The sequence below is a fragment of the Pygocentrus nattereri genome, chromosome 20 (assembly GCF_015220715.1).
Source record: "Pygocentrus nattereri isolate fPygNat1 chromosome 20, fPygNat1.pri, whole genome shotgun sequence".
In the NCBI taxonomy this organism is placed as follows: domain Eukaryota; kingdom Metazoa; phylum Chordata; class Actinopteri; order Characiformes; family Serrasalmidae; genus Pygocentrus; species Pygocentrus nattereri.
The window spans coordinates 27,431,174-27,445,717 of record NC_051230.1 but is presented as its reverse complement, the minus strand read 5'-3'; the positions used below and the strand labels follow the sequence as shown (position 1 = coordinate 27,445,717).

The following is a 14,544-nucleotide window of genomic DNA, read 5'->3' as shown; positions in this document are numbered from 1 at the left end:
AGGACTGCCCGGATTGTTATCAGCACAAATTTCAAAAGCCAGCATCTCTGATGGTGTGGGGGTGTGTGTGAGTGCCCATGGCATGGGTAACCTGCACATCTGTGAAGGCACCATTAATGCTGAAAGGTACATACAGGTTTTGGAGCAACATATGCTGCCATCCAAGCAACGTCTTTTTCAGGGACGTCCCTGCTTATTTCAGCAAGACAATGCCAAGCCACATTCTGCACGTGTTACAACAGCGTGGCTTCGTAGTAAAAGAGTGTGGGTACTAGACTGGCCTGCCTGCAATCCAGACCTGTCTCCTATGGAAATTTTTGGTGCATTATGAAGAGCAAAATGTGACAACAGAGACCCCAGACTGTTGAGCAACTGAGGTTGTACATCAAGCAAGAATGGGAAAGAATTCCACCTACAAAGCTTCAACAATTAGAGTCCTCAGTTCCCAAACGCTTATTGAGTGTTGTTAAAAGGAAAGGTGATGTAACACAGTGGTAAACATGCCCCTGTCCCAACTTCTTTGGAACGTGTTACAGGCATCAAATTTAAAATAAGTGAATATATGCAAAAAACAAAGTTTATCCATTTGAACATTAAATATCTTGTCTTTGTAGTGTATTCAATTGAATATAGGTTAAAAAGGATTTGCAAATCATCGTATTCTGTTTTTATTTGTTTTACACAACGTCCCAACTTCATTGGAATCAGGGTTGTAAATAAATAAATAAAATAAAAAAACTAATAAATACATGACTATGAAAAAGTATGCATGCGTGCTTTTCATGTTTATTTCAGCAGTACTGATACACAAAGATGACGTAATTGTTGTTGGTTAGCAGAAATGTTGCAACAGGTACAGGTGCGTCACTCACATCTTGTTCCTAAATTCTGTGAACTTAATCTTGCATTCAGAGGAACAGAATGTTGATCAGTTTTGCAGCTAGAAATAGTCTGTCATAGGCAGCAAATGCACTAACTCACTGGCACTGGACAAATGACAGGTAATTTCTTTTTTATTCTAATATAAACCAGACAAAGGCTGCTCAGAAGATACAACAATCATACAGCAGTACTGGCAAGCATGTTCTTTTGAAAGTTGTGCGATTCCTCAAACTCCTCAGTTGAATTTCATTCAGATATTTTGCTCAGACATTGGAATGTACTAAAAATGTGGCTGCAAGAGAGCTAACGTGTTTTTTTATTATTATTTTGGACCAGTGCTACAGCACTGTATCTGGAGCATTTCAGACAGTAGCCTGTGCTCTCCTGGAACAGTCTCTGCCATGATGAAGCAAATAATTATCTTTATTTATATAAACTAAGTATGCCAGTGGCAGCTCAGTTGGTTGATAGAGCTTCACAGTAATATTGAGCTTAATTATGAGTATTAATTTCTAATCATAAGAGAATGACATATCAAATTAAAAAGATAAATACAAAAGAAAGGTAGAATATAAATTGAAAACAAAATTAAATAGATATGTTTTGAACTGTTTCTTAAAAGTGAGCACTGAGCTTGACTGTACAATAAAAGGTGGAACTGAGTTCCACAGTTATGAAGCCTATAATGAGTCTCTCCATGTTTTCTGTATTTTACTGGAGGTATTTGTAGAAGGTTAGTATCTGCAGGTCTAAGATCATGTCCTGGGACATAAACAGACATACACTCTGTGATGTAAGTGGTGCTTTAAGGTCATTTAGCACCCTGTAACCTGACAGAATGAGGCAGATGAACGCTGCTAAAAAGTGAAAGAGAGGCTTTCTGAAAACAGAATTCACAATCATATTCAGGTCACAGATGACGGTCAGAAAGGGCAAAATGTACAAAAACACAAACATAACCAGGAGAACAGGCCAGAAGGGATCAGACAAAATGCTGGTCAACAAACAAGGCAAACCACGTCAGAACAGGAATAAACAGTTAGAAATAATGCTCAGTAGCTCTGTGGAATGAAGCAATACCTCACAATGAAACTATCTACAAACCTGGGCTTTAAACTGAACTAATCAGAGAAGGACAGGTGATACAAATCAGTTTTCTGAGGAACTGGAGCACTGGTTGAGTTACTGAGTGTTTGATAAGCCTTCACAGCTTGTTCAGTCCATTGAAACTCCTCAGGATTACCTTCAAGCAGAGCAGTTATGGGCGCAGCAATGCTACTAAAGCCTTGAATGAAATGGCGATAGAAGTTAGCAAAACCTAGGAATTTTTGTAGCTCTTTAACTGATGAAGGTGTGGGTCAATTCATCACTGCATCAAATTTATCATCCATCATGTCCCCATTGGAGCTAATGATATAACTCAGGAATGAAACGGATTGTATGTGGAATTCACACTTTGCTCCTTTTATGTACAAATTATTTTCTAAGAGATTCTGAACCACTGCCCGAACATGATTGGGACTCGAGGTCTGGTGAGTACACAAGAATGTTGTCGATATAGGCTATAGAAAATTTACCCAACATCTCTCTGAGAACATCATTGATAAACATTAGGAAGACAGAGGAGGTGATAGAGAGCCCAAAAGGTCGCATTTTTTCCCTCTCCTGTCCCTTATCTTCCCTGCTTCGCTTCTGTGTTTAGTCTACTGTCTAAGCTCTTTACTGAGAGACTCTCTCCGCGCTGTTCTTCAAAACCTAAAAAAAGGATCTGATCAAATGGTCTCTCAACGCAATTGACACCATCTTCTCAATGAGAAGTCCTGGTTCGGGGGAACCAGCCTGCCCTGCCAGAACGTTTGCAGCTGGCTACACGATGGACGCATGGGAGAGGTTGTGAGTCGTGTGCCTCGCGGCTCTTTCCGTGGAGGATATTGAGGACGTCTACCTATTCAGAACCATGATCACAGTTGTTATGCTGATTGGAGTAGGCAGTGCCCTGGTGTATCGCGAAATTCACGGAATGAGGGCAGCTGTCCACGGCCCCTTAAAGCTGCCCGACATGACTGATGTGGTGGGCAGAGCTGTCAACACTCAGACTATGACTGTAAGTCGCACCCTGGATAACATCGTGGAGAAGCTGGCGGCTTTGCAAAGGAAAATGGATCATTTGGGTGACCAAAACTGACTTGGTGAGTTGTAGTGAAAATGCAGCTACTCACCCGAAACCTGTAACCTTTTTTTTAAAAAAAAAATCTGATTTCGGCTCCCTGTATCAGCACTGGTCTTGGTCAAGGCCACTGCTGGAACATTGCATTGCACTGCAGTCTGTGACCCGATCAAGGTTGTCTCCATGGCAATTTGCTGTGTTATCGCCATACCACCCTGCAAACTGAGATACCTGGACTGGGATGCTGAGCAGGGCGCCTTCTTCTTCACAGAATTCCAGAAAAGACAAAGTTTTAACAAGAATGTAAAAAAAAAAGTAACTGACTGGACATGTGGGCAATTGTATACTCGGAATTGGATCTTTTTGCACTTCTGCAAATTCTGGTATTTCATGAAGTTTCTCAACATGTATAGCAGCATCTTCATTCTTGTCATCATCAGTGTGGACCGCTGTGTGGTTGTTATGTTTGTTTCCTGTGTGGGCTAGAAACAAGCGCACCTTAAGAAAGGCCGTTGTGATAATTATGGTGGCTTGGATCATCTCAGTATTACTTAGCTCACCAGAACCCATTTTCCGAGACATTCAGCACAAACAGTAGACAAAATGTATCAAAAAAGACATAAATAAGCAAAGCCATATTGCCATAGTGTCTTGCCGATTCATTTTTGGATTTGTGATCTTGTTCCTGATCATTGTCATCTGTTTTGTCGTCAAGATACGAAAGATGAAGTTCAACCAGATGACTTCTTGTATATAAGTATCCATGGCCAGTTCTTCCTCTTGAGTAAGAGGATAGACATGTGACTTAGGTTCTCTACAAAATCAATGGCACAGTAATATAATAATAATTAATAATAATTCTTTATTTTCATATAGCGCTTTATCAAGGACCCAGACAATTCAGAATACACAAATAACGTACTTAACACAGACAACAAGTACACAGTAATACATACAAAAAGACAAAGCAGTATATGGGCAGGTCTAATGATGAAGCATAATAGACTGAGGGTAGGTTATGAGTATGTTGAGGTAGATCAGTTTACATAAGAAAAGTAGTGCTTGGTAGAGCAACCACTTTGAGCAGGCGTGTACGTCCACAATGGAGCAGCCACTTCAAGCAGGCTTGCAGATCAGAGCAGCTGCTGTGGAGCAGCCAGCCGCGATCAGCGTGTAGGAGAGAGTACAGTGGCGGTGGAGCGGTTAGATCCAGCTGGCGTGCAAAGGAGCGCTGAGCCAAGTATGACCACTTCCAGATGGCAGACAGAGCAGAGTACAGCCGCAGCAGTGCAGCCACCTGATCTGTGTGGGGGTAGTTTTGTTGCATTGGCTTTGTTAAAAACCTTTTTGAGGTCCGTGTGTTCTGGGGTGAATGATTAGATTAATGTCAGTGTGGGGGCTTTCTATGGATGTGTAAATGACAGACAATGTCAGTGGAAACATACAGTTCAGGTGGAAGAATTCAGAACATTTGAATTTCTCGTTCTGACCAAGAGATAGTGGTGTTTGTTTTTCTAACCAGAGTAAACTCTGTAAAAAAAAGTAAAAGTTCAAACTCTGATTGTCCTATGATGAAAAGGTTCCACGATACCATAAATAAAATTTTGGCCTGGCAGGGCTAGCAGGTGAATTGTTAAAAAGATGGAACACTGAAGCCAAAAAACGTGACACTTGTCAGGATTGCCATCAAATTTGTCCAATTTACTGACTGAAAAAACAGCACTGGAGATCATATTTGGATTTGAGGGATAGACAGGACTGTGTTGAGGCACTGAAGTTGGGTGGTGAGATCATTCATACTGTTAACCATGAGTGTTAGCTGGGTTTGTTATTCCAATTGTTGGTCAGCTAAGGACTCCAGGCAAAGAGTTACCCCTGCGAGTACTTGTTGTTCTTGGCTGAGCAGATGTCCCTGCTCAATCTGCTTTCTGAAAAGCCTCTGGACCTGCTGTCTGCATAGTAGGTGAGGTATTCTGTAACAGGAATAAACAGTCAGAAATAACGTTCAGTAGCTCTGTGGAAAGAAGCAATACCTTGCAATAAAACTGCAAGCCTGGGCTTTAAACTGAACTAATCAGAGAAGGACAGGTGATGCAGAACAATACTATGGGGAACTGGATGGCTGGTTGGAGCATGAGAGTGAGGCTGGAGTCACGTGATCACCCAGGGGATTCTAGGAGATTGAGTCCAAAGAAAGTTCAGCACCAAAGGGAGTCATGACAGACTTAAAAATTATTTGCAGAAGTTTAAAATCTATCCTGAATGATAAGATTAGTGTTTCAGTCTCAATCACTTTTTGAACAAAGCACAATTCAAAGCAATCAGATCATATTTAATTTATATATAGAATAAATGTTACATATTACATTAGACATACAGTAAGGATAACACCCTGCTTAAGTCAGAGGGACAAACAGTCGGTAGGTTGGAAAATCCCTTGTCCAAGTCATTTTTGCATTGAATCTGACCTAACACTAGTGTTTTCATGACTGACCTGATATGTATGCTACAAAAGTCAACAACAAGCCTGTCTGTGTTTGTTTTCCAGAATCAAGAGTTATCATGACAGCAGCAGAATATCCTGACTTTAAAAACCAGAGTTCTTCATCATGCACAGACATGAAGTGTGTCTTCTCCTCAGTGGCAAATGTGATCACCTTCATCCTGGGGATTGCTGGAATCAGTTTGGTGATCTGGATTGCAGGCTCAGGTCATTGCCACCTGGTACCTGAGCATGTCACCATGTCCAACTTTACAATGTGCTCCACCTTGCCCTTTGGTATCGTCCAAAGGATTACAGAAGAATGGATATTTGGGCTCTTCGTGTGCAAATTCAGGTATTTCCTGAAGCTTCTCAACATGTACAGTAGTGTGTTCATTCTTGTCATCATCAGTGTGGACCGCTGTATGGTTGTTATTTTTCCTGTGTGGGCTCGGAACAAGCACACCGTAAGAAAGGCTGCTGTGATAATTATGCTAGCTTGGATCATCTCAGCAGCACTTAGCTCTCCAGAAACCATTTTCTGACTCAGACTAGACTAGATCAGTTGTTGCCTTTAGTCCCCAAATGTTTATTACATGCTGTTAAAAGCAACAGTGATGTAACACAAAAGTAAACATGATCCTTTTCCTGTTTAACCCCTTAAAATCCCAGGCTAATTAAATACTAAGTCTTATTGATCAGCAACTATGGTGATTTCAACACACATTAGCTGAGCTATTCTTATGTTATAGAAGTCTGTAATAAAACTTTTGTCACACTGGTGGAACCTAGTCATTAAGGGTGACAGGAAATGCTTCACACAATGGTAAGAATTCAAGCGCAAGTTTAATGCCAGATTCGGAGTAGATGATAACAAGCAGAGGGTCAGAAAGCCAGAAAAGCAGGTTGCAAGTAACAAACAAATCCAAAGGGGCAGATCCAAAAGAGTAGTCAAGAGCAAACAAAGAAAAAGATAAAAATACCAGAAAAACCAAATCAGAAATACAAATGCTCAGAATTGCAGGTAGATCAAACAAGACTTCGCAATAAACATGTGCAAACGGAAGGTATATATACACAAGATGGCCGACTAAAAAAGTTCAAAGGGTCAAGAGACCATCTAATATTCTGGTGACAGTGACCTCCAGTGGTGGGGAGGGGAATGATCAGCGGCAGACGTGACAAAGGGGTTAACACACTGTGTGTATATAAAAAAAAAAATTATATATATATATATATATATATAACATTTGTTGTTTTAACTTTAAAGAGTAACATTGCTGACTCATGGCTATTGAATGTCAATTACATGTAAGTTAGAGATTGTTCTGTAGTGTTCAAAGTATTTTTGTTTACTTTTGTTGGAATTACTTATCATTTTAAGCCCCTATTTTTCAAAATAATAAAAAAAACTACATTTGTCAAAAACTATATACTGTGTCAGTTCAATCTTAAAATTGTACTTCATGAGAAAGCAAGCAATTCAACTGTTTATTCAACTTGAATAATTACTTAAATTAAATCAAACAAAGGATGTTTAGATTAGAGTAGATTTAGATTAACAAGATAAATATTTGACATGAATTAAATTTGTTAAAGTGATGTTATTTTGGGAAGTAAATGGCTGTGCCTGAAATTGAAGGCAGCTGTAGCAATGCCTTCCTACCAACGCTGTTTCATATGTCAGGGCCTTAGAAGGCAGTGTTGTGATGAAGGTATCTGCCACTGTGACATACTCCTAAGTCAGTAATGCATCATGTTGTTGCCAAGATACCAGTAGCTCACTGCTTGCGGTTAGGTGTAGACATTGGCATATTCTACCCAGAGAAAAGTGTTTTAAGAAAGCTAGCATGTTGAACTTTTTATAACCATTGGTGCATAAAATGTTTTCTGCTTTTTTTTTCAGCACTGACACAAAAAATTTTGAAATATTTATGGCACTGCCTTCAAAAAACGACACGAATGAAACAACTACAGCAGACAGCATTTTATTTAACATTTGATTAAGACATGACTGGGTGCCCTCCTGCCTCACAATACTGTAACCGTAGCATTTATTACATTTCAGACACGTCCAATGACTTCCATTGACAAAAGGCATCTTGAATCAATACAATGTTATTTAATTTATGAAACATGCGACAATCCTGGTCTTACTCCAGTAGTCTAGTGCTATAATGAGATTTTGTCCCACATCACCCATCCATCCTTCCCTTCATCCACGCATTCACCCATTCATCCAAATGTCCCTCCATCAGACTATATATCTAAATTCTTGTGATCAAGATAATTCCTTCAGTTTTTTTATACACTCATTTGTATTGATTTACCAACATGTGGTGTTTTTGTTTTCTTCACTGATATGTAAGTGCATGCATGTAAATAACATCCATAATCAATTATGAGTAAATGCCCTTTAGAAATTTCTTTTTAGCATCAAAATACAATCAAGCCTTATTCCTGAATAAAAACCTAATTTGACACTATTTCTTTGCTATATGCACAATATTAGGCTTATATGCCAGAGACTGATCTTGTACTATCCCAAAATATCTGTATATCCATTTGTAACTTATTCCAGATGTAATGAGTTTGAAAGGAAAACCAGAGTGGAAAACACATTTATTTGCCCAATAAAGGTGATAAACAAATTATGATACAACTGTACACTTTCTTCATGACTGCCTGAAAATTCACCAGATCAACTGGTCAGACCCATGTTTGGGTGTAAACTATGTAGATTTAAATATGAGGCAGGATTTGGTAATAATGTATTCCTTAATATCAAGAACATAATTAAACACCTCATTAAAATATGAGGCATCATTTTTGTGTTTTTGTTGTTTTTGGAATGATAAAGTAGTCCTTGAAAAAGCAAACACAAACAAACAAGGGTGATAAATCACATGCACACATTTCTGCAAAGCAGGTTTTACTGCACTGCTTTTTTTTCTATTTTTAAAAATTGTGCATGGCACTGAGAGTAGAGTGACAACAGGAGGTGACGTCATAATGCTGTCATTTTATGTAGTAACAGTCTGGCAGGAAAAAGAAAAGAGCATATCATGATAAGTATTTTCATCCAGACTTGGCCAATTTCACAAGAACTTTTTGTCAGAAAAGGGTAGTGAGCATATAGGTACCCCAGGCCCAGTTTCCTAAACTTCCCCATTTCATTTCCCAATATCTTTAGCATCACTTTCCAAATGGAATGAGAGTGGCACACTGTTGTTTGCCAGTTGATTGAATGCTACTGACCAATGGCTTGTATCCTAGGTGAGGTACCTGCATATCTAAATGGTATCCCAACATACATAACCTCTCATTATTCAGTCCAACCTTATGGCAGTCACCCAAGAACTGAAGCAATAGGTAGGTCCTCATACTTTGAGACATGCTTCCAATGCTCTAAATATGAGATTGTTTGGTCTTCATACTTAGAGTACTTAATAGAAGCATGCCAATAATCATCTCTACATGTAGCCTACCACTCTTCACATAGTCAGCAACAACAGAAGGTGACCAATGATCTACAAGATGGCGGTGCGCAGTAGCGCAGCGGCTTCTCACGCTCCGAGCGTACACCCTGTTTTGAGCTGTTTTTACGTCCCACGCGTGTGAGTTATAGCAGAACCGAACTTTTGAGGATTAAGGACAGTTTGGCCAGAAAAACAGCAAAAATGGACAATAATATCAGAGCTACGCTGGGCAGGCTGAAGCTCCTACGAGTGCCAGTGTGGGGGAGCAGAGCGCCGCAGACAAAGAGCAGGAGGAGGCGGTGCAGCAGACGGCAGAAGAGGGGGAAACGCGCTGGCGTGCTAGCTAGGCTAAAGGCTAATGCTAACCGACCCCCAATTCCGTCGCTTTTCCTGTCTAACGTCCGCTCTCTGGATAACAAGCTGGACCTGCTGAGGCTGAGGATGAGTGTTTCTGAGGAGATGAGGAACTGCGCTGTGATTTGTCTCACGGAAACCTGGCTGAACCACACCATGCCAGACTCAGCCTTCCAGCTCGCCGGCCGGCAGCTCTTCCGAGCGGACCGCAACCGGCTATCCAGGAAAGCCCGGGGGGGCGGCTTGTGCGTCTACATAAACAAAGGTTGGTGCACAAACTGCGTGTTGGTAAACAGCCACTGCTCCGAGGCGACAGAACAGCTGACAATCATTGTCAAGCAAAGTCAATCATTGAACTGCGGCCTAGGGTGTCCTGGTGCCATGTGCACTTATGGACATCCTTGTGTTCAAACATGGTGTTCGTGATGGACAAACTGTGGTTTGCACAGAAGTCCAAAAACTGAACACCACTCGGGTTCAGATCAGAGAGGCCATTCCTCCCAATCACACTCTCACGGTCATTGCCCACGTTAGCATTGAAATCCCCCAGTAGGACAATAGAGTCTCCAGGAGGAGCACTTTCAAGCACCCTTCCCAAGGACTCTAAGAAGGCTGGGTACTCTGAACTGCTGTTTGGTGCATAAGCACAGACAGCAGTCAGGACCCATTCCCGAACCCGAAGGCATAGGGAAGCTACCCTCTCCAAGTCGAGGGGCTATGAGAAAGCACACACCTGCCAGCCCCTCTCAAGGAGATTGGACCCAGAGCCCAAGCTGTGTGTTGAGGTGAGCCCGACTATATCTAGCTATGTCTCTCAACCTCGCGCACCAACTCAGGCTCCTTCCCCGCCACTGAGGTAATGTTCCAAGTTCCAAAAGCCAGTTTCAGCAACCGAGGATCAGAACGCCAAGGCCCACGCCTTCGGACACTGCCCGATCCACAAAGCACCGAACCCCTACTACGGTCCCTCCCATTGGTGGTGGGTCGATGGGAGGGGGGACTCATGTAACTCCTTCGGGCTGGGCCCGGCCATGCACCATGAGTAAATGCCCAGCCACCAGATGCTCGCCGGCGAGCCCCTCCCCCAGGCCTGTCTCCAGGGTGGGGCCCCGATAACCCTGTTCCGGGCAGGGTACACAAGTCCTGTTTTCGTCTTTTGATAGGGGTTATTATGGATCACACTTTGTCTGACCTGTCACCTAGGACCAGTTTGCCATGGGAGACCCCACCAGGAGCTTTTGCTCCAGACAACATAGCTCCTAGGATCATTCAAGCACGCAAACCCCTCCACCACGATAAGGTGGTGATCCATGGAGAGGTGATTAATATATCACTTAACCTTATTCATACTAAATACATCACAAGTTGAATTTGAAGAGTTCTCATTTTGGCAAGAGGTCATTTATTTACTTGTTTTCAGTCTTCAACAGCAGATCATGTGTGCTCCTGCTTTGCTGGAATGAAAATGTGCTGTCACACCATAAGATCAGACACATTTATATAGATAAAGTGGAGATTTTGTCCATACTTGGCTACCAATACAGGTCTCAAAAGCTTTTGAAAATAATTAATTTAATTAACGTATATTATTTTGTGAGACTTGTTCAGGCGGAATATCACAAACATCCGGTATTTAGTTTCGGCTCGCTTGACTGACATGTCGGCGTCGTCACCTCTCGCCTTAGCCTTGCTTCAACAACACTTTCCCATACCTTCATGGTGAGGCTCATCAACTTTATAACTCTGTAGTTACTGCAGCTCTGCACATCACCCTTGTTCTTAAAAATGGGGACCAGTACACTACTTCTCCACTCATCAGGCATCCCCTCACTCTCCAGGATTTTGTTAAACAACCTGGTTAAAAAGTCCACTGCCTTCTCTCCTAAACATCTCCATACCTCCAGAAGTATGTCATCTGGACCAACTGCCTTTCCATTCTTCATCCTTTTTAAAGCTGCCATCACTTCCACCTAACCAATTCTCTCTCCCCCCGTTGTCCTCCTCTCTCTCTCTCATTTCATTAGTTCATTCATTCATTAGTTCTTCAAAGTACTCCTTCCATCTACTCAACACTCTCTGTTCACTCACTAGTACATTTCCCTGCCTATCCTTTATCAGCCTAACCTGCTGTACATCCTTTCCAGCTCTATCTCTCTGTTTAGCCAAACGATACAAGTCCTTTACTCCTTCTTTACTGTCCAGCCTCTCATACAGCTCATCATAGGCCTGAGCCTTTGCCTTTTCGCTATGCGACTAACCTAGTACTCTTGCCTACTCCCTTCATCTCTCTGGTTATCCCACTTTTTCTTAGATGCCTTCTTCTTCTGAATACTCTCCTGGACTTCCTCATTCCACCACCAACTTTCCTTGTCTTCTTTCCTCTGACCAGACGAAACACCCTACACATTTTTGCCAGTTTCTCTCACCACTTTAGCTGTAGTTTCCCAGTCCACAGGTAGCTCCTCACTGTCCCCAAGGGCCTGTTGCAATTTTTCCCTGAACTGCCTGCAACCATCCTCCTCCTTCAGCTTCCACCATCTAATCTTTTGCTCTGTCTTTACTCTCTTCCTCTTCTTTGTTTCTAATCTCATTCTACAGACAACCACCCTATGCTGCCTTGCTACACTTTCCCCTGGTACCACTTTACAATCTCCAGTCTCCTTTAGGTGGCATCTCCTGCTAAGGATATAATCCACCTGTGTGCACCTCCCTCCACTCTTGTATGTCACCCTGTGTTCTTCCCTCTTCTGTAAATACGTGTTCACCACAGCCCCAGCCTACAGTAGTCCAATTTCCACCGGCACCCTGCTGGTCAACAGCACCGGAGACGTTCGTTGTTAAACCGGGCCTCGACCGATCCGGTATGGCAATCATATTTGTGATCCGCATGATAGTTTTGGCACAAGTTTTACGCCGGATGCCCTTCCTGACGCAACCCTCACCATTTATCCGGGCTTGGGACCGGCACCAGAAGTACACAAAGTACACCCCTAATGGCTGGTTTGATAAAGAACAAGACATCTAATTTGGTCAAAATGGGAAGATTACTTGGCATTACTCTGGCAAATGACAACTGTTTTTTTGAACCCCTTTCTGTATGCATTCATGGGGAAGGACTTTAAGGACAGCTGTGTTGCTGTTTGGTCAAAGATTGAGATTGCAATTCAAGAAGAAAGCCAGGACAGGGTCCAAGGCATAGCTATTGCCACTTGTGGGGAAAGCAATATCTTTATTGTTTAATATGTTAAGGGACCTGTATATATTACACCATAAGTAATGCATTTTCTTCAGGTGATTTTTATCATTCTTGCTTATTAAAGAGCTTCAAACATCCATTCTATAGTGAAGGCAATTGAGGACTATATGACATGCAACCAGACATAAATAAAAGCCTAAAATCTTAACATGTCTGAAATGTCAAAGACCATCCATTTGCTAAAGGGGAGCAGTGAAAGTCCATCCATGGACTCCAACTCCTTGTCACATCTAAAGAGAAAAAAACAAACTCGATTTCCCAGAATTCCCCAGGTAATCATGTGTCCATGGCACTTCCTGCTTCCTCTGAGAACACTCAAAACTCGATCTCCTAGAACACAATGGGAGATCAGCTAACTCCCTCTCGCTCCTATCTGCATTCGCATCCACCTGTTTACTGAGTACTTTCACCTGTGTATGTGAATCATGTGATATTTTTATTTAGTTTAAAAGCTTGGGCTTTAGATTCAGTCTTTGTAAGGTATTATTTGTCGATGAAAAGTCTTCCTGTGTATGATCTTGGTTTTGGTTACTTACAATTTCGATTTTGGAATTCCCTTTTGGTTTTGTTTGCTTGGAAATTTCTGCCTTTGTGTTCTGAACCATATGCTTATGTTACTATGACGACAACTTTGGACTGCCCTTTTGGTTTGTTTGTTCCTGGTGCTCTCTTTCGGTGTTTCAACCTTGATGTATGTTATGGAATTATGACTTTGGATGTGAACATTAAAACCTATGCTTCTTTTAAAGTCTGCGAGCATCTGAGTTCTGTGACTGCGTTACACTCCTGGAATTTCCTGAAGGATCATATGTCTCTCACTCCTCCATCTTTTGGCAAATACCCATCACTGTCAAGTTAAGCATTGCCTGAGTACTGACTGGTCACACCTGAACTTCATCTCTCTGTTATATAAATGGTCTCTTACTGAGTGTTTTCCTGTTTGCCATTTTTGTGTTTAACTTTTTTGTGTAATTTGACTCCATTTTGGTTTATCCTAGTCTGTTTTGATTGGTCTAGTATTTGACCTTTGCATGTTTTTTGGTTTAGATTTTTGCTTGTCTCTGGTTTTGGCGCTTGTCTGTTTTATGACCATGTTTCTGATTCTTTACATTGACATTAAAATCTATTTCTTTTATCTGCGAGTGCCTGACTCCATCTGAAACATAACAGAATACTTTACCTATAATGTGGAAGATTCTGAAACTTTTCAACCAGCCATTTCTAAACAGGGCCAGTGGATGGGTCACCATGAGCAGACTCTGGAAGACGTAATCCAAAGAGTGAGTTTGTTGGCTCAACAACAAGCTGAACAGCAGGCTCAGCTGACACAGCTCGGCCACCACTGGTCAATTTTTTAGTCTGTCCTAGCCAGTCCTAGCCCCCAACATGTTTTTCTGCTGATAAGCCCAACACGTTTGACATATCTCTGGAAAAATGTTGTAGATTTTTGTTGCAGTGCTTCAAATATTTTAGTAACAGTCTGATCCAACAAGTCAGTCCTCACCTACATTCTCAGAAAAAAAAAGTACAAAAGTGTCAGTGGGGCAGTACCCCTCTTGTCCCTGGGGTAGTAAGGGTATATCTCAGTACCTTCAGTCAGGGAACATATTTGTACCGTAATCCATTGAAACGATATTCAATGAATGAGAGTTCTATTGACTCTACACACACCGTCTCATCTCCTGACTTTTCTATTTCATTGTTCTATTTTAAAACATCAGGTTATAAAAAGGTACAAATACCGTATGTACTTTTCACCTGGGAAAAACATATTTAGGGTACACAATTGGACCTTAAAACCACTGCTCTATCATTCAGGGTACAATTATGTGGAACGAAGAAGAGGAAGCATATGTGGAGATTTTTATTTTGGGCAAATCCAGGTTCATACAACCAACACGGAGAGATTGCGGGACAGACATGA

At 41.6% G+C, this 14,544-nt stretch overlaps 1 protein-coding gene across 1 annotated transcript; it reads left to right on the top strand.

The window, feature by feature from the left end:
* The first annotated feature begins 918 nt into the window (after nucleotides 1-918).
* LOC108438725 (fMet-Leu-Phe receptor-like) lies at nucleotides 919-13,592 on the top strand. The gene is made up of 3 exons (XM_017716726.1): nucleotides 919-1,001; nucleotides 5,598-5,886; nucleotides 13,370-13,592. Exons 1-3 carry the CDS (start codon nucleotides 995-997, stop codon nucleotides 13,488-13,490), a joined length of 417 nt encoding a protein of 138 aa, XP_017572215.1. The 5' UTR covers nucleotides 919-994; the 3' UTR covers nucleotides 13,491-13,592.
* Nucleotides 13,593-14,544: the final 952 nt, after the last annotated feature.